The 21,204-nt window shown below is 62.0% G+C and overlaps 1 protein-coding gene across 17 annotated transcripts; it reads right to left on the reverse strand.

Annotated features, from left to right (window-relative positions):
• Positions 1 to 208: 208 nt before the first annotated feature.
• Positions 209 to 21,190, reverse strand: PHLDB1 (pleckstrin homology like domain family B member 1). 17 transcript variants are annotated; one of them, XM_074559537.1, is made up of 27 exons: positions 18,671 to 18,828; positions 18,108 to 18,412; positions 16,360 to 16,458; positions 15,818 to 15,941; positions 15,579 to 15,749; positions 13,627 to 13,752; positions 11,237 to 12,321; positions 10,252 to 10,494; positions 10,042 to 10,179; positions 9,778 to 9,915; positions 7,765 to 7,893; positions 6,407 to 6,562; positions 6,198 to 6,308; positions 5,964 to 6,053; positions 5,335 to 5,457; positions 4,469 to 4,606; positions 3,846 to 4,001; positions 3,294 to 3,455; positions 2,900 to 3,016; positions 2,704 to 2,797; positions 2,450 to 2,494; positions 1,755 to 2,046; positions 1,558 to 1,648; positions 1,331 to 1,477; positions 970 to 1,189; positions 808 to 893; positions 209 to 553 (listed from the first exon to the last, which is right to left on the reverse strand). In XM_074559537.1, the coding sequence occupies exons 3-27, from the start codon at positions 16,417 to 16,419 to the stop codon at positions 413 to 415; spliced, it is 4,383 nt and encodes a 1,460-aa protein (XP_074415638.1). In that variant the 5' UTR covers positions 16,420 to 16,458; positions 18,108 to 18,412; positions 18,671 to 18,828; the 3' UTR covers positions 209 to 412. The 17 variants fall into 17 exon arrangements, with proteins under 17 accessions (XP_074415638.1, XP_074415639.1, XP_074415637.1 ...); XM_074559538.1 differs by lacking the exons at positions 18,108 to 18,412; positions 18,671 to 18,828 and adding an exon at positions 21,124 to 21,190; XM_074559536.1 differs by lacking the exon at positions 18,671 to 18,828 and having other exon boundaries at positions 18,108 to 18,426.
• Between the last annotated feature and the right edge of the window lie 14 nt (positions 21,191 to 21,204).

Genomic DNA, 21,204 nt, shown 5'->3' on the forward strand with positions numbered 1-21,204 from the left:
TCTGAGTCTATACAGTGGACATCCCGGCCACACGGGGCTGGGGAGCCCCCACCGTCTCCTTCCCTGGAACACTGTGGCAGTAACAATCAGCATCAGCCTCAAAACCAGCACCTCCCCAAGGCAGAGGGCTCAGGTCCCAGCAGCTCTATGGCAGCTTTTTACATTTCAGCACTTTGATATTGTTCCAACAAAGTCTGTTTCTACAAAGTCAGCATAAAAAAAACCTTATTCCCTTGCCTGGACAGGCAACACTCAGGACCAGCCAGCTGTGCCCAACGCAGGTCCGTGACATTGGTGTGCACAGCCCTTGGCAGGAGGCGTAGCAGGGACCACGGTCCCTCAGGAGCTCCTCGCTGCTTGGGAGGCTCACAAGTCCATGCAGCTGGTGGATCTGGGATGCACAGCACCGCCCTCAGTTCATGAACTGGGTATAGCCCTCTGCCCCAGTGACAATGACGTCCATCCAGATGCGCATGGCCTCGGCTGATGGTGCCACCATGAAGTACAGTCGGTCGTGGGTCTTGACACAGAAAGTGAGCGCAGGGTTGGGGCTCTGGAGGGGAGGATGAAATCAGCACTCTGTTCCCCTCTGAGCAGCAGCAATCCCCCCCCAGTCCCCCACGAGGCCCAGCACTGGGGTCCTGCCCTTGGTGCCCTGAGGCTGGCACCATCAGGGGCCACAGACCATTCCAGGAGCACCCCTGGCACGCACTGCCCTGCCACCCCTGACCAGTGTGACAAAGGGCAGGAAAATGGGGACACCCACAGACAGCAGACAGCGCAGCAGGGGCAGTGCCCAGCTCTCACCTTGGCAGCACTGCGGAGGTGGTCATAGTAAACCTCTTCAATGGCTTGGAAGTAGATAACACCCTTCAGCTTTGTCTCATGTTTATCTGCCCAAGAGAGGGAACTGTTGTGGACTGTGGGTGATGGCATGGGGAGGGGGCACAAGGTGGCATCGGGACTCACCCACATAGTAGGAGAGGGTGCGCTTCATGCGGTCAAAGACAAACCAGCGCTTCTTCCAAGATTTGATCTTCCCGCCCATCTTCACCAGGTAGCCCTTGCACATCTTCTCTGTCAGGATGATGTGGTAGCAGGTGTCAACGTTGTGGCCCGATGACTCGATGTGCAGCCGCAGGTTGAAATCCTCCTTGCGGATGGGGAGGTACCGTGTCAGGGGACGAGCCTGGAAAAGCAACACAGCTCTGCAAAGGCCACCGACAGTGACAAGAGCCACGTCCCTCCGCTGCGAGCTGGGACAGCGGCAGCAAGCTGGGTGTGCCTCACAGCCCAGGCTGAGAGAGGGGCACGGCAGCCTGCCTCACACCTGTGAGAAGTGCTTCTCCCGCAGCTTGACCTCCTTCTCCACCAGCTTCTGCCGCCGCGCGGTCTCGTCCTGCAGCCGGCGTTCCAGCTGCTCCCGCCGCCAGCGCTCGTCCTCCAGCGCCTGCTGCCGCAGCTCCATCTCCCGCTCCTGCCAGCACGCACAGGCACTCAGCCCCAGCACTGGAGTCCTGCTTGCCACCCAGCCGCGGCGCTGGTGCCCCCACTCACCCGGGACTCCATCAACCGTGACTTCTCCTCGTGTGCCTCCTTCAGCATCTTCTCCATCTCCTCAATCCTCCCTGTCTCCATCCCGCTGGCACTGCAAAATAGCCACAGCTGCTGCCCCAGCAGGAAAGGACCTTGAGCCAGCAGCACACCAGCAGAGCGAGCTGTCCTCTGGCCATAGGAGCTGGCCCCAGGATTACCTGGAGATATTGTCAGGCGAGCACGCGGAGTTGTTGCCAATGGAGATGCTGGTGTCCATGCTGTCTGAGCTCTCCAGGCTGAGCGTGTCATAGGCGTGGTCCAGCTCCTCAGCCCGGGGTCCGGCACCATGGGGACGGCTGTGGTGAAGGATGGAGTGGTGCACAAGCCGGGGGAAGGCAGTGGGGAAGGGGGGCTGCCCATGCAGGGCTTCCCACTGGGACTGTGCCTCGGCAGCCGCTTTCTGCTTCAGCTCTGCCAGCCGCCGTTTCTGCTCCTCGATCACCTGCCGACCTGTGCCATGGCCAGATGACAACACCAAGTTAAAAGTGCCACATTCAGAGCCACAGCATGGTGGGCAAAGGGGGTGGGCACAGGCAGAAGACACTACAGGCACAGCTGGAACCACGAAGGCATGGTAGGGGCAGAGGTGGGAGCTGCGGTCACAACTCTCTGGCAAGCACTGCAACCTGTCTGGGCAGCAGCAGGGGACACATGCGCCAGGCTGGTAAGGAACAAGCAGGGCAAAGCATTTGCAAGCTAGGGAAGCACAGGCTTGTCTCTTAGCAGATGTTGAGATCCACCTGGCACCCTGGACTGGTCATGCCCCTCTTATGTATGGCAGAAGATGCCAGCAAACAGCCATGCTGCTGCCTCTGGGCTGCTCTAGGCAGTCCAAGTCACCCCACATCTCTACCTGGTAGATTGCCTGGCTGCAAGGGCTCTGCTGGGAGCAGCTTGGCTGGAGATGGGCCGTCAGGTGGAGGGGTCAGGAGGAAAGAGAGGGGGGAAAAGCAAGAGACTGTGAGAGAGGCACCGCATTCTGCTGGAGCATTGCTGCTGTCGCCACCCTCGGCCAGGCTCCCTTCTCCATTGCCCAAGTGGCAGCAGGGAGAGCGTCTCCCGAGGTCCCACCACCCCCCAGAGCCAGGACACAGAGCCAGAGCTCACCCTTCTGCTGCAGGGCCAGCTGGCGCTTGGTCTCGATGTCCTGCAGCGTGGCCACCAGGTTGCGGGACAGGCTGCCCGCCGGGCTGGGGGGGCCCTGGGCAGGACAGTGGGTGGTCAGCTGCGAGGATGGGCACGGGGGCTGGCACAGGCAGGCGTGAGCCATGGCCAGGATGCCTGGGTCCCCTGGCAGCCATACCTTGGGAGAGGGGCTGCGCTCCAGCACCGAGAGGTTGAGCTGCGAGGACGAAGGCGTCCCGCTCTTCATCCGAGGGGTGAGGACACCAGCACCAGCCTCTGCTTTTGCACGATAGACCTGAGCACAGAGACACAGCACGACAGAGATATGGGGGAACTGCAAAAGTCCTCCTGGACAGATGGCTCCCCAGATCCTGCTCTGTGTCAGTGCCATCCTGGCAAAGGGATGCAGCCCGAGAGGAGGCAGAGACTGCCTACCCTTTGCCTGCAGTGACAGCCAGAGCCCCAGCAGCACTCAGGGTACAGGGTCCACAGGAACGTCCCCACACTGCCCCACTTTGGCCACAACCAGCGGCCCCAAAGCCTAAGCCTAGGCAGCAGAGAGCCAGGATTACCTGCAGAGCCTTGTGAGAGGAGTGAGCTTTAGCTGGAAGTGGAGGAGGGGAAGAAGAAGGAGAGACAGAGGAAGAGGAGGTCCCAGCCATAACCTCCTGGTACCACTTCTCTAAATCAAGAGCTGGGAGACACACAGGGCCTCCCAACAGCTGCTGCTCCATCTGGAGAGAGAGGCTGCGTGAGAAAGGATGAAGGACAAATGCAGCAAGAGGGACAGATGCACAGAGAAGAGGTTGAAGCATTCCTGCCTATGCCTGCACCACTCCCCCAGAACTTAACATGCAGACCCCTGGGGATCCTGCGCACTCCGTGGCTAAGTCCCAGCAGCTGTAGGAGCTGTTTGCTGTTCAAGAGAATGTGAGAACTTATCAAACACAAAGACCCCCTGCCCTGAGGACAGTGGAGCAGCAGGCAGGACAGCCAAGGGTGTGTGGAGTGTCAAGAGCCTGAGCTGCTGCTCAGCTCCATCTGCAGCTCACCCCTTCCCATGCATCTCCATCACCTCCCAGGGAGAGTACAAGGGGCCAAAGGGAGGGAAACAGGGCACCAACCTCTGCAGAGATGAAGGGAGAAGGGAGAGATGGAAGAGGAGGATGAGGAGGAGCACAGCCTGAGGATGAAGGAGCCGGAGGGGTACAGCCCAGCAGGGAAGCAGCAGGGGTGTGGAGGCTGCCCAGGATACCCGAGAGCTGCTCTACGGTCACATACTGGGCAGAGAGAAGCAGATTGAACCAGGTTAAGAGCTGGGGCAAGCAGGCACAGAGGAACGAGCAGGAAGCTCCAACCCCCACAGGAAGGTTCATTGTCCTGGGAGGAAAAGCAGTCGGTGCAGCAGCCACCCTGCTGCTGGGCACAGGGTCAGGCCTGCTCTGCATCCTCCTCGCTTGAGACAAGCGGCCAGGACTGCAGCCAACAGACAAAGGGCTGCCCCTCCCTCTGCTGGGCACCCACTCTGCTCCTGCCCCACCACTGCATCCAGAGCGGGCGAGAAGTGCACCCCAGCAAGGAGACCGGGCAGCTGGAGCCTCTGCTCCCCACGCAGCTGCAGCCAGACAAGCGTCCTGACCCCAGAGAGATGTGGCTCCAGGCCCCAGGGCACACGGGGGGCTGCAGCTGCCTCCCTGCCTGCAGGCAACCCGAGGGAGCAAACCCGAGCATGCTCTGGGGCAGGTACCTCGTTGGCTGTGGGAGCTACAGCAAGCAAGAAAGAGCTCTGAGCAGCAGCAGGGGCAGCAGCAGAAGCTTTAGTGTCCAGGCTGGGGCCATGTGCATTACTGCAGAACCTGAAAACGTCAGACAGCCTCATGTACTCCTAGAAATCCATGGCAAGGGAGAAGGAGAAGAGTTAGACCCATGTGCTGACATCACGGCACTGACTGCATAGTGGGAGCAAACCTCCCTGTGCATTCCTGCCCCAACCCTGCCTCCCCAGCCCTGCCCTGCTGCCCGTGGTGTCCCCGGCATGCAGCACCTTGGGGTGCTCGAGCTGGGCTGGGTGTGCTGGCACCCATCTTGCTCCAGCCTCCAGTGCAGCTTTGCTGAGTGCCCACAAGGGGCAGGGATGCCTCAGGGTCCTCCACGGACCACAAGTCCTCCCTAGTGCAGCAGCACTGGGGGAGGCACCTCGAGCTGTGCTGAGCCAGCTTAAAACCCACTTCCTCATCCTTTCTGAACCAAACATGCTAAAGCTGGGGACTTGCTCTTATTTTGGGAAAGCTATGCTAGCACGACCCTACAGGATGCTGTCAGGAGGTGCCTAGCCAGATGGCAAGCAGTGAGCAAGGGGGGAAATGGCTGCACCAGGATTAAGTTAGGGGGCAGTGGCTGGAACTGGGATGCCCAGCAGGCTCAGGAGCGTGCCTGGAATCAGGGACTGAATGTTAATGAGCACAACTGCCAGACATCTGTATGACAAATGCTCCAGCCATGCTGCTGTGGGGCTGCCCTGCTGCCTGGGGGTGACATTAGGCCACAAAAGGGGTCTCAGCCAAGGAGGGGTAAGTGAGCAAGCACATGCAGCTAGTCCCTCTAGTTAGTTACCTCTTGTGCCTTGGGGTAGGAGTAGGTGGCAGGAGAAGCTAAGGAGGCAGCTGCTGCTGGCAGGGGGCTCAGGGGCTTAGGTCCCTCCAACAGCTCATAAGGTTCTGAGATGTGGAGGGTCTCCTGTTGAAGGGTAAAGGTCACATAGGCAAGGTGGGCAGAGACAGCAAGGTGGCAGCAGCAGGAGTCCCACTGCAGGCAGGCACGAGGGGACTCTGCCATCTTGTGCCTCTTACCAGCAGCAGGTCAGGCAGTACCACAGCCCCTGAGGGCATCATGGTCGTGGCTCCCCATCCAGAGCCATGAGCAAGGTAATGGGGCAACTCACTCCCACCTAAAAGTCCCCTGGACCAGCACCAAGACATCCCCACACTTGCTCTCCAGCAGTGATGGAACCCTGAGCAATCCTGTCCCATGGGCTGCTCTGTTGCATTTCCCCTTCCTCTCCCACAACCTCTGCAGCCCATGGAGAGACTTTGAGCAGGTGGAAGCACCTGGCTCTGGTCAGAAGGTACTTGGGAACTGCTGCAGAGCAAAGCTGGTGGTGCACAAGGCTCATTCTCACTGATGGCTGCAGCTTAGGAGAGAGAGCAGCTCTGAGGACCACAGCCTCCTCTCTACCAACTTACCTCTCGGAGAGCTGAGGACATTTTTGGGAAGTTCCTGCCACCTGTGACAAGCTGGTATCGCCTCTCCAGAGACACGAGCTTCTCCTTCTCCTGCACAGGGGGTGACAGGTCAGAGGCAGCTGATGGCTACTGGCACCCCATGGCAGCTCTCGCTGCCTGCCAGCCACCTGTCAAGAGCTGGCAGGATCTGGTCCCCTGCCTTGAGCCCCCAGGAGCACACAGTCAGGCCATTACCTTCTGCAGGAGCTGCAGGACGCTGCTGCGCTCCCTGGCCAGGCGCTCGGCCTCCTGCGCGCTCTGCAGCCGGATCTGGGCAGCCTGGGCATCCAGGGCAGCCACCCGCTCCTGGGGAGTGGCAGCAGAGATGAGCTGGCTGCTGGGAGCCCTGGGATGCAGCCTGGCCCAGGGGCACAGCCCCACGGAGCTCCCCCTGCCATGCCCACCTTCCTGCGGGCGATGCTGCGGTGGCACTCGGCCCGGCTCTGCAGCAGCTGCTGCCCTCGCGCCTCCCGCTCCTCTTCCAGGTGGCTCTCTCGCTCCAGCTGCTGGAACTCCAGGTCCTCAAACAGCTTGGACTCCGTCTCCAGTGCCTCTGCCTCCTTTGAACACATGAGAGCACTGTGAGTGGATCACACTCACTGGATGGGCACCTCCGCGTCCTGCAGGCAGGTCTCCCCCAGCAAAGCCTCCTGCCGTGCCTCCACATCCTACTGGTGCTGGCCAGGAACAAGAGCTGGTGGCCAAGCCTGTCCCCTGTGCCTGGTGTGGCAGGCAGGCAGTTTTGCCCTCTGCTGGGCATCAGAAGCACAAGAGATTCTGACAGGAGTGTCTGCAGACAGAAGAAGGCAATGGAGGCACCCAGAACTGGCCAGCACAGAGCAGTCACCCCCATGAGATGAGCCTGCCACAGCCAGGGGCTTTGCCAGACCTCGCAGACCAGCTGCCCCTGCTGAAGCACACAGGGGCTAAAGCCGTGCCCTGACAGGTAACAAAACGCCAGCATAACCACCAACAGCAACACTGTGTCACCAAGCCTGCAGGTGGCAAAGCCCCAACAGACAAGCACCATGCTGGACAAACTCCCTGTGTCCTTCCAGCCTTCATGCACCGACAGCACGTGGCAGCACTCAGCTCAGGCCTGCCAGTGCCATCCTGGCAGCCAGTGTGCCATGCACCCCACGGGGATGTGTTTCACCCTGCTCCATGAGACAGGCAGCCAGTGACACAGCACTGATGTGCTGGCTCCTGAGGGCTCCCACACGCAGACGCTGCTCCAGCAACCCCCCTGCCCACTCTACACCAGATCCTCATCCAGAATGTGAGTGCCTGGCGGGAGCAGGCTGTGGCAATGTGGGTTTATCTGAGCAGGCACTAGCCCTGGGCTGGGGAAAGTCAACCACTTCCAGAAAATACCAGGTAATAGGAAAAATGCTGAGGACTAGCAGTAACACGTATCAACATGACTGTGTAAATGAACATTCTCAGGATATAGCTGGAGGCAGCCAGATGAGGATGCAGCAGCCCCCAAGGCTCCCCAGCCTGCCCTCCTTGCAGGGCAGGGTCCATGCCGGCGCCCTGCCCGTCCCGAGGAGCTCTGCCGAGCGGGCCCCGAGGAGCTCTGCCGAGCTCTCCCGCGCCCCGGGCGAGGGGCAAGCTTACCAGGACGGTGGTGCCCGGCGCCAGCCGCCTCCAGCCCGGGCGCGACGCTCCCAGTGCAGCCCGGCTGGCAGGGAAGAGCTGGCCTAAGCTGGAGCGGAGGGAGGTGGGCCATGGTCCGAGAGGGGTGGGGGGAGACACTGACCCTTCGCATCTGCTCCTGCAATTGCTCCCGCATTGACTCGGGGCACTTAGCAAGGTGGCTCTTCGACTCATGGTAAAGCGCCTGGAGTTGCTCTAGCTCCTTCCTTTCAGCATCAACCTTTGCCCTTTCCTGAATTAGGGGAGAACAAGACAAAACAAAAAAAAAAAAAGGAAAAGAAAAAGGAAAAAAAAAAAAAAAAGAAGACACACTTCTCAAATGGGCGCCATGCAGAAGCTGTGAGTTAGAGAGGAGCTCAGCTGGAGACAGAGGGGGCTCAGGAGAAGGAACAGCATGGCAGCTACAAGGGGATCCAGAGATCAAGAGACACAGGAACTGGCTGAGCAGTGTTAGAGGAGTTACAGCCAGCCCCTGACCTCAGTTTTGTGTTTCCAAGAACAAACTTGCAGGCAGCAAAAAGATCAACGCTGATAATATGGTTCAGGTCATCCCAATCCTGCACACAGCTGCATCACAATAACCACTAACTGGCTTTGTTAACTGCTACCAGTTAGGGACTGCAGGTCCTGAATGCAGGAAGAGAAGGTCATGGACCACCCTCATCCATTAGAAGGAGAGGGCAGCAGTGAAAAAAGGAGGCTGTGGTCCAGCAAGAGATGCTCAGGCTATGATGAGACAGCAGCAGAGCAGACACTGACTCCTGGGCTGGGATGAGGGGCCTGACCACAGGTGCAATAAAATGGGGCCAGCAGCATGGGACTGGCATAGGGGAACCACCCACAGGGTTGGCGGTACCATATGGGGGCTTGGCATTGAGAAATGCTTGCTGCAAGGAACCCTGTGCTCCACACAGAGATGGAACATCATGAAAAGGGCTACGAGGGGACATGCTGGCAGGGAGGCAAGGCTGGTATGGGCAGATGCCCCAGCAGAGGAGCAGTGGATTGCCTGGGGGCTCCTAGATGTGCAGAGATGTCAGAGGTGATGACAGAGTTCAGGCACTGTTAGTGTGAGCAGCGCAGATGGGTTAGGAAAGTGGGTGGTTAGGTCAGCAGAGAGGCTGGGAGAGGGCTTCCCCTGTGCTCCTCTCCTGGCTCTGCATGAGGCTGTCCCTGGCTACAGAAGATACCTACAAAGGGCTGGAAGACCAAAACCAGAACAAAACCCCCAAATGCTGTAGGAGCATCACTGGGAGGCACCAATGGCCACTCTGCCAGGCCACAAGCATCCCAACAGCTCTGGCACCCACAGCCACCGCCACGGGGCAGGCCAGACCCCAAGGGACACTGATGCCACATGAGGGTGGCACAGAGCTGCTGGTGGGACCTCGGCATAGGCTGCACAGGACAATGGCCTCCAGCAGCAGGGATTGGATCCCAGCAGCTTTCCTGTCAACAAGGCCATGCCACACTGCCTGCAAGGCTGTGGGACAGTCAGCAACCAGCAGCTGGGACAAACATCCCACACAGGCAGCGCCATGGGTGCCTTCGGGCAGTAACTGCACTACAGGAAACATCGGGCAAAGGGGGCCAGGACCCCCTCCTAAACCCACCAAGATAAACACTGCAGTGGTTTTCCAGCCACCGCCAGCAAGCCAAACACTACAGCAACAGCTGCCATCACTCATGAAGGTGCAGCAGAGTGAGGTGACTTGCTGCAAGACACAGTTCCCCAGCAAGGACAGGTAATGGGGAGAGCCAAGGCCTCTGCTCCAGCACTGCCCATGGCAGGCAGCAGCCGTCTGGAAAGCCTCACACCAGTCTCCCTGCCAGAGCAACAGGCAGCAACCGAAATGCTTCCTGAACATTGGCTGTGCTCTCCTCCAGCAGGGCTGTTTGACCAAGCCCAGGCAGACAGACAGACAGACAGACAGACAGACAGATCCCCCCACAATGCAAACCACAGGGACTGCTCTCCAAAGCCTCTGTGGAGCCCGGAGTCTGGAGAACGTGTCCGCAGGGAAAGGCTGCAGCATGAGGCATTGCAGCACGGGCTGTGAGTGCCAGGGAGAGTATGGCACAGCTGGTGACAGTGGGAACCTGTGACTGGGCCCACCTTGTCCCGCTCCTTGCGGATGCTGGCATCCAGGCTGGAGAGCTTCTCCTGCAGCTGCTGCGCTGCCTCCTGCTCCTGCCGCAGCCGCAGCACCTCCGACTCCCGCTCACCCTGCAGCAGCGCCCGCTCCATCTCTGCCTGCACGGACAAAGCAGCGTCAGGACTGCTGCTCCTGCTGGATCTAGCTCATACCCTTAGGGTTTAGTGCTGACTGGTGAGGGCAGCAAGCAGCAGGGGACCCAGCAGTGTCCCCTGAGCTCTCACCTCTCGTGATGTCTCCTGCAGTTGCTGCTCCAGCTCCTTGACACGACCCTTCAGCTGCTCCAGGCGTCCGAGGACACCAGCACGCTCCTCCTCCAGCCGCTGTGCCTCCTTGGCCCAGGGTCCTGTCAGCTTCTCGTGCTGTGGAAGGGGCTGATTGGCATGGCACGGTGCAGCATGGCATGGAACAGAATGGCACAGATGTCCCCTTACCTCGTGGTGGGTACTCTCCGTGCTGCTGCACTCCTCCTTCAGGTTCTCCTCATCTGATCTCTCCACACTCTCCCTCTGTTGCAGCTCTTCGACAGCGTGGCCCAGAGCTATGGCACCCCTGGGCGCCCACTGGCCAGCATCCGTGTCACCAGCCAGGAGCCTGTGCGTGTCACCGGGCTCAGTGCCGTCTGTCTTGGTGTACTCAGCACAGAGGTTCAGGATGGTCTCCAGGCGCTGACGCTCCTGTAAGAAAGGATGGTCCCCATCCAGCACGCGCTGTGGCAGGAGCAGACAGAGCCCCGTGCCAATGGTGGCCATCAGAATACGGCCCCGCACAGTGGGGTGGGCAGACAACGTTACAAAGCACAATGCAGCCAGCTCGACCCCACAGCAGAGGCAGGCACGCGATGTGCTGGAGCTGGAGACAGACTGATGACAGGCAGCAGTGCCAGCTGCCGAGCGCCACCGCTATTTCCAGGCAGTGACTCAGGCTGCCTGCACCAGGCGTGAGTCAGGGCTGAGCAAACACAGCCCTGGCGGCTCAGCCCGGCCTGCAGGACTGCCAGAGACATGGCAAACCTCATCCAGGCAGATGCCAGTCCCATAAAAACTCCATCAGCCCTAAATATAGATGCAACATCCACAGAGCCACAGCACCACCACCAGCAGATGGGCCCTGGCAGGGATGGACAAGATGTGGAGAGTTTTGCAAGGGGCACCACCATTTTGGCCAACAGCCCTGGGACCATGCCAGCCCCACCAGCTTCCACAGGCTGCTGTAAGCCGGGGGCTTTGTATTCCCAGAGAGCTACTGAGCACCGATGGCTGCTCCTGGCCATAATCCCCCTGGATGAGCCGGCAGCCTGGCAGCTGTGGCAAATCCCCAAGAGGCAAAGGCCAGGTTTCAGAGCAGCAAACAACAACAGCTATTTGCTAAGAGGGTGTCCCACAGTCAAATGTGTCCCCTCCCAGCCCCAAGGCTCACCAGGCGCTCCATCTCCTGCTCCCGAACCCGCTCCTGCCGCTGCCGCCGATGGTACTCCAGCAGTTCGTCCTCATTGTCACTGATCTCAGTGATGCTGTTCTTGCGCTCCCGTGAGCCCACTGGCAGCCGTGGGTCCCCCAAAGGCTTCCTGGGGGCGCGGGGGCTCTGCCGGGGCGAGGGCACAGCCGGGGAGCCCAGCCCATACGTGGGGCTCAGGCAAGTACTGAAACTGGGACGGCGCGTGGGGTTCTCTGCCAGCAGCGGGGGTGAAGGACCCCCAGCACCTTTCGACTCCTCCGAGCCCTTGCGCCTGGCACGGGGACTGCCAGGCACGTCCCTGCCCAGCCGGGGCTGCGGGGAGGGGGCGTCAGGGGCCAGCCGGGGGCTGGCAGCCCGGCGTGACAAGGAAGGACTCAGGGGAGGCAGCTCCCGCATGCTCTCGAGGTTCCTCCGGGCAACCCGTGGGCTCTCGGGGGGCTGCAGCCGGGCCTCTGGGGCTGCCCTGCTGGCGGGCTGCCGGCCGGCGGCCAGAGAGTCCCGTGGCTCCCGGAAGGGACTGGGGGGCCGCTCCTGCAGGGCCACCCGCGGCCGCGGCGCCACCCTGGGCGTCAGCCGGGGGCTGCCCCCGCGGTGGTCCCCGAGCCTCTCAGCTGGCCAGGGCTCACCAGAACTGCCAGCAGGCAGAGCGGGCGGCTGGACAGTATGGTTGTAGCTGGAGGAGCGCAGTGGGAGAGGGGGCGGCACGGCCGGGCCTTGCTCTTGGCTGCTGAGTGAGGGGCTGGTGTAGCTACTGCTGCTGGCTGGGGAGGAGAGGGGAGAGAAGTTCTCATAGCTGGAGCCCCCTGAGGCAGCCCCAGGGCTGGGCGGGGGGGACAGGAGGCAGCGGCCACCCCCGTTCACCACAGGGGAGAGGGGGGATCGGCCGCAGGCAGGCGGCTTCTGGATGCCAGGGGTTGTGGATTCCTCCAGCACCAGTGAGTCCATGATGTCCTGCAGGTCCTTCTCAATGGAACTGACAAGGGAGCTGTGGCTGTGACACCCACGCTCTGACAGCTGGTGGCCACCATTCAACAGGGCCTCGGATTCTGCAGGGAAACAAAGGAGAAGGCATCAGGGTGGTGTGACTCCACCGCAGCCCCTGCCTGGGTCGGGTCCTATGGGGCAGCCTGGCATCATTCTTACATCTTGCAGAGTCAGAGCTGGGTAGCAGCCCCTCTCTGCTGTCCCCCTTCCCACTCCAGCCGGGACAGGGAGGAGGCTGGAATCCTGCTAGTCCCATCACCCAGGAGACAGAAACCTGAGAGGACAGCCACCCTCCCTGCATCGAAGCTCCCTGCTGCACTCCCTGGAGAGCAGCTGCCCTCAGCCCCCACTGGCACCCACCACTTGCCCCCTGCACACTCTGGCTTCCCAGCAAGGGGCCAGAGATGCAATAGCCAAAGGCTGCTGACCTGGCACCACGTCCAGACCCACCACCAGGTCGCCCGCAGCCTGCCCACAGCCCGGCCAGGGTGCCCCTGCCTGGGCTGCCCCTGCTCCCTGCGCAGCACCGATGTGCCTGTCACTCAGGGCGCCAGCGAATGGCAGCAGCGTGCAGCCCAGCCAGGACAGCGTGCCACCCGGGCTGCGTCACCCCCTGGCACCCAGCGGCTCCCCACAGCAGCTGGCACTGCCTTCATCCTGGGAAGATGTGCCACAGCCCTGTCAGTGGGATCCCACCCCGTCCTGCATGGCAGAGAGTGGGCACGCAGGGCCCACACGGGATGCTGCATGGTTGCATGATGCTCCCCGGCCACAGCACCTCCCTGAGCCCCTCCTCCCGTCCCCAGCTGCGGGCATGCTGCCTTCCCAACACACACGTGGCACGGGAAGGCAGCCAAGCTCCTCTCCCTGTGCCAGGGCGTGCTGGTTGGGGCAGGGATAAGGGCTACCAGCCCGGGGATCAGTGCTGGAGATTTGGACATCCCCAGGAACCAGGCACAGTACTGGCTCCTGGCCCACTGCTCCACGGACAGGCAGACACAGCAAGATAAGCTCATGAGATGAAGGGCAGCAGCCAGAAGAATGGCCTTCACAGCCCCAGCACATAAACACCCGCCTCCAAGCAATGGGGGGGCTCTGACGGGCGATGGCTCTGCCACGGCCAGGCTGGGCAGAACTGAAAGCCATGCCTCAGTGCCCCCACAGTCAACCTCTTTGAGGGGATATTAATCATTAACAAATACCAGTGCAGCTGCCATACCGTGCTGAGCTGAGGGATGGCACATCATAGCTGGGTGTGAGCCTGAGTGCAACAGGACAGGGCTGGGAGAGCACTGGGCAGGCTGATGGGTCAGGGAGCACTTCAGCATCTGCCCTGCCCCACCAGGGACAAGGGGGGGGTCACCTACTTGCTGGTAGCCCATAGAGAGCCGAAGGGTTCCTGCCCCCCGCGGGGATCATGCTCTTAATCCACTTGGCCTCAGCAGGGTGGTTGAAGCGGAGGAAGGTGGCCTGGCCCAGGCAGATGGTGCACCCTTGGGAGAGAGGAGAGAGGGCTCAGCTGCTAGCCGGCAATATCAGAGCGGTTCCAGAGAGCGCAGGGAGGCAGTCGGGCATTGCTCGCCCCAAGATGCGCCCTCGGGAAGGGAGCGGGCTCCCGCTGTCAGCAGAGGCTTAGGGGAGGCTGAAATCCAGGTCAGCGCAGCAGCTGCCGGCAGCGCATCCCAGGGCAGGCACAGCTGGGGTCCCGCCGGGGGCCGCGGGGGAGCTGGCGGCACTCCAGGGCTTGCGTGGCTGCCAGCTGCAGACAAGACAGCTCCTGTCCCTGCTTGCAAAGCGTCTCTTCTTGGCCCAAAGCAGCAGCCCTCTTGGGGCAAGGCTGCCGAGCAGCCCCGAGGACAAAGGCACCTGAGGAAGGGAAGGGGAGCGGAGCCGCGGGCACCCGCCGTGGTTCACCTGCTGCCCGCGGTGCTGGGGAGGCATGTGCTGGCAGCGGGGAGCATCAGGCGGCGAGGAGGCGGGCTGCCGCCGACACACCCCACTTTGAAGCGCCTGCCAGGGCTCTGGGAGAGGCTCGCTCCATACCAACAGCCGCTGCTGAAAATCCCTCGCCGGAGGGGACGTGTTCTTTGGAGCACCCGTCAGCCCAGCTCTCAGCAAGAAGAGCGAGAGGCACTACAGAGTAACTGCTGTCCCCGTCCGGGGGCCTGGATCCCCTGTCTGTGCGCCAGGGCGGGACGGAGTCCTGCTCACCCCGGCCCCACGAGGGCATCCCGCCCGCCAGGGAGCAGCGCCGACGCCCAGCCCGGCAGCGGCTGTCCCGGAGAGACGCATCACTGCCCTGTGCCTTCCTTCCCCTCGTGCCGGCATCAGCGGAGCCACAGGTCGCCCCGGCAAAGCGAATAAACACCAAACTGCACCACGAGCGTCGGCCTGACAGCCCCGCAGTCCATTCCGCTGGGCCCTGCACAGATGCTGTCCCTGCTCTGTCATGTCCCTGCCTGCCCCCGGGGACAGGAGGATGTGCGGCTCGGCTGAGCCCTGCCCGTCCCTCGCAGCCTGCCACGGCCCTCGCCGCCTGCTGCGGCACCGGCGAGACCCCAGCGCCCCGCGGGCGTCGCGCCGGAGCCCTCCCCGCGGCCACGTGGCTCCCATTGTCCCCGCGGGGCAGCGCCCACGCCGGCGGGTGCCCCCTTCCCGGGGCCACGGGGGCAGGCGCGGGGAGCGCAGCGGCACCGCCCGCGGGGCACTCCGGCTCCGTGACCCCGAGGAACGGGAGCGAGCCCCGCCCGGCGCGGACACGCGCGGCCGCAGCTCCGCACTCACCTCGACACCGCCACCGCCGCCGCCGCCCGGGCAGCGCCGCGCCGCCCCCGGGGAGGGGCGGGGGGCCGGGCCTCGCCCGCCCCGCCCGAGGGTCCTCCCCGGGAAGCGACTCGGGAGCCGGGCAGGGGCGGGGATCGCGTGGGAAGGGCCTGCGGCTTTGTCCGCGCTCCCGGGAGCGGCCCTGGGGGCCGGCCGGCTCCGAGCCCTGTAGCCACGCAGGCAGGCCAGCCGTGTCCCGGCAGCCATCCGGGAGGCCACCCGAGGTGTTTTCCTCTGTCATCTCCCTTCCCAAAGTTGGCTCAGCATCTCCGCTGTTCTTCAAAGCCCACCCGGGTCTCTCCCTTCCCACCTCACTTGACACATGCAGCAAAGCCAGCTCCCAAACTCTGCCAGAACGCGGCAGGTTCCCACCGCAGAGCATAGAGACCAGAAGGATGCTAGCTGGGATATGCAGTTACAGGATGGCTCCTCACATACCCCAATACTCAACTGCACAGCTCCACAGGCAAAGGCTCTGGGTGAGCACAGCTCCTACCTTGGGTGAGGTGCGTGGGCCGCTGCAGCGGCACGCCGTCGATGGCACAGGCGTTGCCACAGGGGTGCAGGGTGAGTGTCCCTCGCACGTTCTCGATGTAGCAGTGCTGGGGCGCCAGCCCGGCGCCCTGCAGGACGATGTCGGTCCCAGCTGTGCCAACGGTGGTCCTCCCTGCCAGCAGAGACGGTATCTCAGTGTCTCTGTCACCAGCATGCCTGTGGAGACCCCCCGGCACTCACCTTCCTCCAGCGGCAGGAGTGTGACGGCAGTGCTGAGCCGGCCGCTGCCCAGGCTCACCAAATGTGGCTTCTCTGTCTGCACTTTCAGCCCCTTGCCCGTGTCAATCAGGTCCAGGGGACTGTTCTGTAGGAGAAGGAGGGATGCTCACCACTCTTGCAACTGCAGCCCAGTCCCCTGCACTGCCCACCTGGCCGAGCTGCTCCAAAACAGCCACATAGCCAGGATCAATGCCAGACACATGCCAGCAGGACTGTCCAGCGGCAAGACGCAGGAAAGTAGGGCTCTCCTGCCTGTGCTACCTATCCCGGGAAGCTGAGGCAAACTGAGGAGAGCTGGAGATCCATGGGGCTTGGGCTGCATCTAAGAGGATCCCAACTGCCAGCCGCTTAGCTCAATGGGCTTTGCTGAGGATCCCGTAATAGGATTGGCTGAGACTGGGGAGAGGCTGGAGGGCAGCGCCAGTGGTGGGGCTGGCTGCAGAGGAATCCCAATCAGATTCCCGTGTTCCCACAGAGCAGAGGTCCTGATGCTGTGTGCTCACCTGGATGACAGTCTGGACTCTGCGGGTTGGGCTGGCGGGGGTCCTGCCCGGTGCCTCCATGGTGCCTTCCTGGAGGCGTCGAATGGTACCGGACACAGGCTGCCAGAAGAAACAGAATGGCAGAACGAGTGACCACGCTGGGCATGGCCTTGATGTATTTTTCCTGCACATCCTGGACAGCAGCCTGAGCACAAACCCTACCCATTCCAAACCAGCATTTGCCATCCTGAGCTCCTGTCTTCATCATGTCAGCAGCTGCCTGAAGCCAGTGAGCATCCCTGCCTGCCAAGGCACGTATCCTACCTAGGCACACATCCCCATCCACCCAGGGAGACTCATGTATGAGCCAGGCATCAGGACAAGACACAGTCCAGGAAGCAAAACTACAAATGCACTCAGTTTTGGGGGCATGGTGTTGGAAAGGCATGCTTTAAATGCCAAGAGCTGTGGGCAGCCAGACCCCAATGGCTGTCATTGGAAAAGCACACACAAGCAAGCACAGGTTCCGGCTGTCCCCAGCAACACCTGCCTACCGTGCGTGACACACCTGGGCACCCCTGTCCACGCCACCAGAGCCCAGTCACATGCCTCTGCTCCCACAGTCCAGCAGCAGCTCATAGTGCATATGCTGAGTGTTTCATACCCTTGCCCATGTGGCCAGCAGGCAGGGCCACCACCCATGGAACGGCCATGCTGCCACACATTCTCTGCGTGAGTGGGAGGCAACTCGAGGAGGAACAATTTCCGTCACCCGGCACTCACGCCATGTCGGGACGCTCCGAGGATCTAAATTTACCGTCTGCTGCTCCCTACGTCCCTCCCTTCCGCCCTGGACTAGCTGACTGGGCTTAACCCTTCCCGGGCAGCGTAGACGGGATAGTGCTCCATCCCCGTTAGGAGAAGCCGGGGCCGGGGCCGCCAGGAGGAGCCCCGGGCTCGGCTCTCGCCAGCAGCGCCGCCCGTCCAGCCAGCCCCGCAGGTCCCCCCCGCTCGTCCAGCACCGGGCTCAGCTGCGGGGGCGAGCGAACGGCTATTACACACTCTGGAAAAAATGAAACGCTGGAAAACGCCAGGCGTGGGATGCAGGACCTGGATGAAACCCGTGCGCCTCCCGCAACAGCAGGACTGGCCCCACAGCAAGGGCTCCGTGGGGACTACAGCCACACCACGTGGGATGGGGACAGCTCAGCTAGGGGAAGGGGGGCCTAGAGATAAGGGACCCCCAGAGCAGTTCCCAATCGCTCGCCGGCTGCCGAGGCAGGATCCCTGCTCTCCCTTACCTGCCGCCTGGTCCTGGCGCAGAGCGGGACCCTCCGCGGCAGGGTGCCCATGTTCCCCAGGCACTGGGGTGCCGCACTTCCCAGCATCTGGAGACCCCGCGGGCCTGTCGAGCCCCTGCCCCTCACTCACACCTACGTCCCGTCACAATTTTCAGGAAGGGGAAAAGCCAGGAGGGGCCAGGCTGCTGCAGAGGAAGGGAGCGGGGCCAGGGTGGGATCTTGTGCCGGTGTTAACTCCTTCCCAGCATGGTTGTACTGGTTAGACCTCGTGAGAACCGTGGAGGACCCCCATTCCGGCCACCTGGGAGATCGTCTCCGAGTCTGCTGCCTGCTGCCCAAACTCTCCACCCAACTCCCCCCACTCCACAAGCAGCCCTGCCTGCCCATGAGCTGGAGGGTGACCCTGGCATCCCATCGCTTTCCAACGCCCCCAGTCCCGCAACACTGCCCTCCAACAGAGCCCCTCACCTGTCTCGTCAGCGCGCAGGGAACGCCCGCGTCAGCCCAGCCCGTGCTGCCGGGGAAGCAGCCCCTCTCCAGCCGCTCCGCTGCAGGAATGCGGGGCGGGAGCGCGGCCGCCCCAGCCGGCGCCCCACTGCTCGCACGGACAAGGCCGCCTTTCTTCTCCCGCCGCCGCCTGCAGAACGCGCCGCTTGTTCCCGCCGTGGGAAGCGGTGGAGGCAGCAAATGCCAAGGGGTCGGGCTCGGTTACCGCCGAACAGCCCACGGCCCTCGTGCACCCCGCGCAGGGCTGCCTACTCAGCCCCGGCCTCCTGGAAGACAAAAGCCCCTTTCTTCACCTGGCACGGCCAAAAGCCTCACCTGGGAGGATGCCCAGCCTCACCGATGCAGAGTCGGCTGCACACAGACGCGCTGCCCCAGCGTGCTCCCCCCCTGCACCCTGCTGCCCAGGGGATGCAGTCTGCTTGCCTGCCCCAAGCCACGAGGGCAGGGGTGCTCGGGGGTCCACTCCTGCCTGACCTGCTGTTGCCCACCCAGACCCGAGCTGGGCATAGCACATCCTGACTCACCCCACAGCAGGTACCAGCTGGCCCCAGAGCTGCACTGTGTGCCACGGCCAGGGCAGGGACATTCAGACTGTGCTCACAGGAGCACAGACTGGCAGGCCACGCCATGCAGTACCAGCCATGCTGGGATGAAGCAACAGCATGGCAGAGACAGGCGCATGGCATCCCCTTGCACGGCCTCTCATCCCCACTTGTGGGTGGCTGGATGAGTCATGGAGGAAGCCTGAGTGGCCGAGCTAAGGGTGCTCACAGCAGAGCATCGCAGCCTCCAGCCAACTTGGCTGCCTGCTTGCTCCCCATCTGCTAAGGCACTCAAGGGTGCGCTCACCCCTTCCCACACCCTCTGCCCTAGTAAACAACAGGCCCTTCCGCTGGGAAGGGGGAGCCTGTCTCCTGCACGAAGCCAGAGGCGAATGAGGAGCCTGTTCCTGGCCTCTGTCTCCCGGTCTGGGGCTGACAACTGAGTGGGGGAGACCCAGCCAGCCCCATCCCACCCAGGCGAGGGACAGTGGGGGCTGCATTGCGGTTGCTGGGACAACGCCATGGTCCTGGCAATAACACCATCATAAATCAGCCACCAGACAGCTCCGCCGGGAGCTGAGGAATCCTGGCCACACCCGCTGATTTCATCGCTCCACAGAAGTGCTCCAGCCCCGACCCTGCCGGCATCATGCCTCAGGTCTGCACAGACGGGTGGATGCTCACCACGTGCTCAGGTTGGGGAGAGTGTGCAGTCCTACCTACGGCAGCCAGCACTCCCCGAGGCCAGCCAGCTCCAAGGGCTGCTGAGGCATACACAGACCCGACCACTGCTGCAGCTCAAGCCCTGACCCCACCATCAGCATGTGCCTCCAGACATTTCAGCACAGACACAAGCTCCAGACCCCTCACAAGACTGCACAATGGAGAGCTGCTCCTCCAAATGCTCTTGTATCAAAATGACAGTTTCTCACCTGCAGGCCAGAGGTTCAGCTCAGCAAGGAACATCTGCAACTCCACTGACAATGTCTTGGGGACCATGACACAGGATGGGTCTGATGGGTCTTGAATCCAACTCCTGGCATGAACCCATCACCCAGCCCTTTGTTAGCTGGTAAAGGGGTGGGGTGAACCTCACCTTTCCAAAGCAGGCATTGATCGCTTTCCTCTTTCTGGTTGCCAGAAAGGATCCCTTGCTGTGCAATACTGTGGTTCCATCCACCTGCACGGTGCCCTACATGTACCTGTCGGGATCAATCCCTGTACGGGCCACCACACTGCTGGCGTGGGTGCTTGGCACCGATCCATGGTGGATGGAAACTGACTGTCACCGTTAGTTTGTTATCTTACTGTAAAACTTACATGCCTTCTCTCTGTGAGTTCCCACGGCAGCTTCTTGCAACACTGACTCCTTTTTTCTTTCTTCTGCATGACCGCCTGACCCTTCTTCCTCGCAGCACAGCCAACAAACTCCAGCTAGCCTAACCCACTCTTTTCTAACACCCGTCCTTATTGGACACAGCTGTGCCCTATTAAGGGCAGGGCTGTTCCTACTCTTTGGTAATTAGTACAGCTGCTACTCCCCAGGAGTGAGATTACCTTCAAGCACTATCTCTATTCTCCAACAATCCATCCTCCCACATGTACCAACACATGGCACCACACAGCAAACCCAAATGTACAAGGAGTTCTCAAAAAGCACTCAGCCTTGCTACTGCCTGTGGTGCTCAGCCAGGGGACCTGCCCCTGCAGCCCTTGCCTAGTGCTCAGAGAGGGCTGGGAGAGACAGTGGCCCTTCAGCACAGCAGCTGGGCCTTCTGGGACTGCCAGATTCCTCTGGCTTTCTGACAGAGCTGAAGGGGCTGTGGCAGGAGTGTGGCAGGAAGCTGGAGTAAACAAGGCCAGCCATGGAGCAGGAAGGATCCAGCCAGACCAGCACTGTTCCCAGGCTCCCCAAGAGGTGTCAGAGGCAGCAGCGGCGGCCCTGGGCCAAACGCCATCTCCCCCTGTGACTGCCCATGAGCTGCAGCAGGATTTGGGGATAGGAGAACCTTGTCTGGCTGCCTTCCAACACCAAGCTGCTCTCAGGGCTCCCACAGCAGCAAACTCACCGCTGACGTGGACCACTGGATCCGGAACCAACTGCCAGCCCATCCACACACCACCAAAACATTGTGCAATGATTGGTTTTACGGCTGACCGTGTTTTTCCTACTTCCCTGTCTGCAGCTCCTGCCTTGCACCCCTCCTAAGGCACCCCAGCGAGCAGGGAGCCCCAACACGTCCCACACCCAGCCCAAACACGGGCCAAGGCAGCCGAGCTTTCTCCTGCCCCCACCACATCCCAAAGGCGCCTCTGAAGCACCAGGGAATCCTCGCACGTTACAGGACACGCTGACCGCAGCCCCACAGGCTCCCCGAGGGCAGCGGTCGCTGCGGCACAAACAGAGTGTCCCACGCCCTGCCAGCTCTGCTCACCTTCACTCCCCGGCTGGGACAGCCGAGCCCGCGCTCCGCCGCCGCTCCGCCGCGCAGCACCGCCGGCCCCGCCCCAAGCGG

This window comes from Zonotrichia albicollis, chromosome 27 (assembly GCF_047830755.1).
Source record: "Zonotrichia albicollis isolate bZonAlb1 chromosome 27, bZonAlb1.hap1, whole genome shotgun sequence".
In the NCBI taxonomy this organism is placed as follows: domain Eukaryota; kingdom Metazoa; phylum Chordata; class Aves; order Passeriformes; family Passerellidae; genus Zonotrichia; species Zonotrichia albicollis.

Bases quoted from the DNA above. Each gene is read 5' to 3' on its own strand.
- PHLDB1 (XM_074559531.1), bottom strand. From the start codon at position 17,726: ATGCTGGGAAGTGCGGCACCCCAGTGCCTGGGGAACATGGGCACCCTG. The intron at 10,495-11,236 runs GTGAGCCTTGGG...CCTTTCTTACAG, and splicing joins AGCAGGAGATGGAGCGCCTG to GAGCGTCAGCGCCTGGAGAC. The intron at 6,563-7,764 runs GTCAGTGTCTCC...ATGTGTTCAAAG, and splicing joins TGCAGGAGCAGATGCGAAGG to GAGGCAGAGGCACTGGAGAC.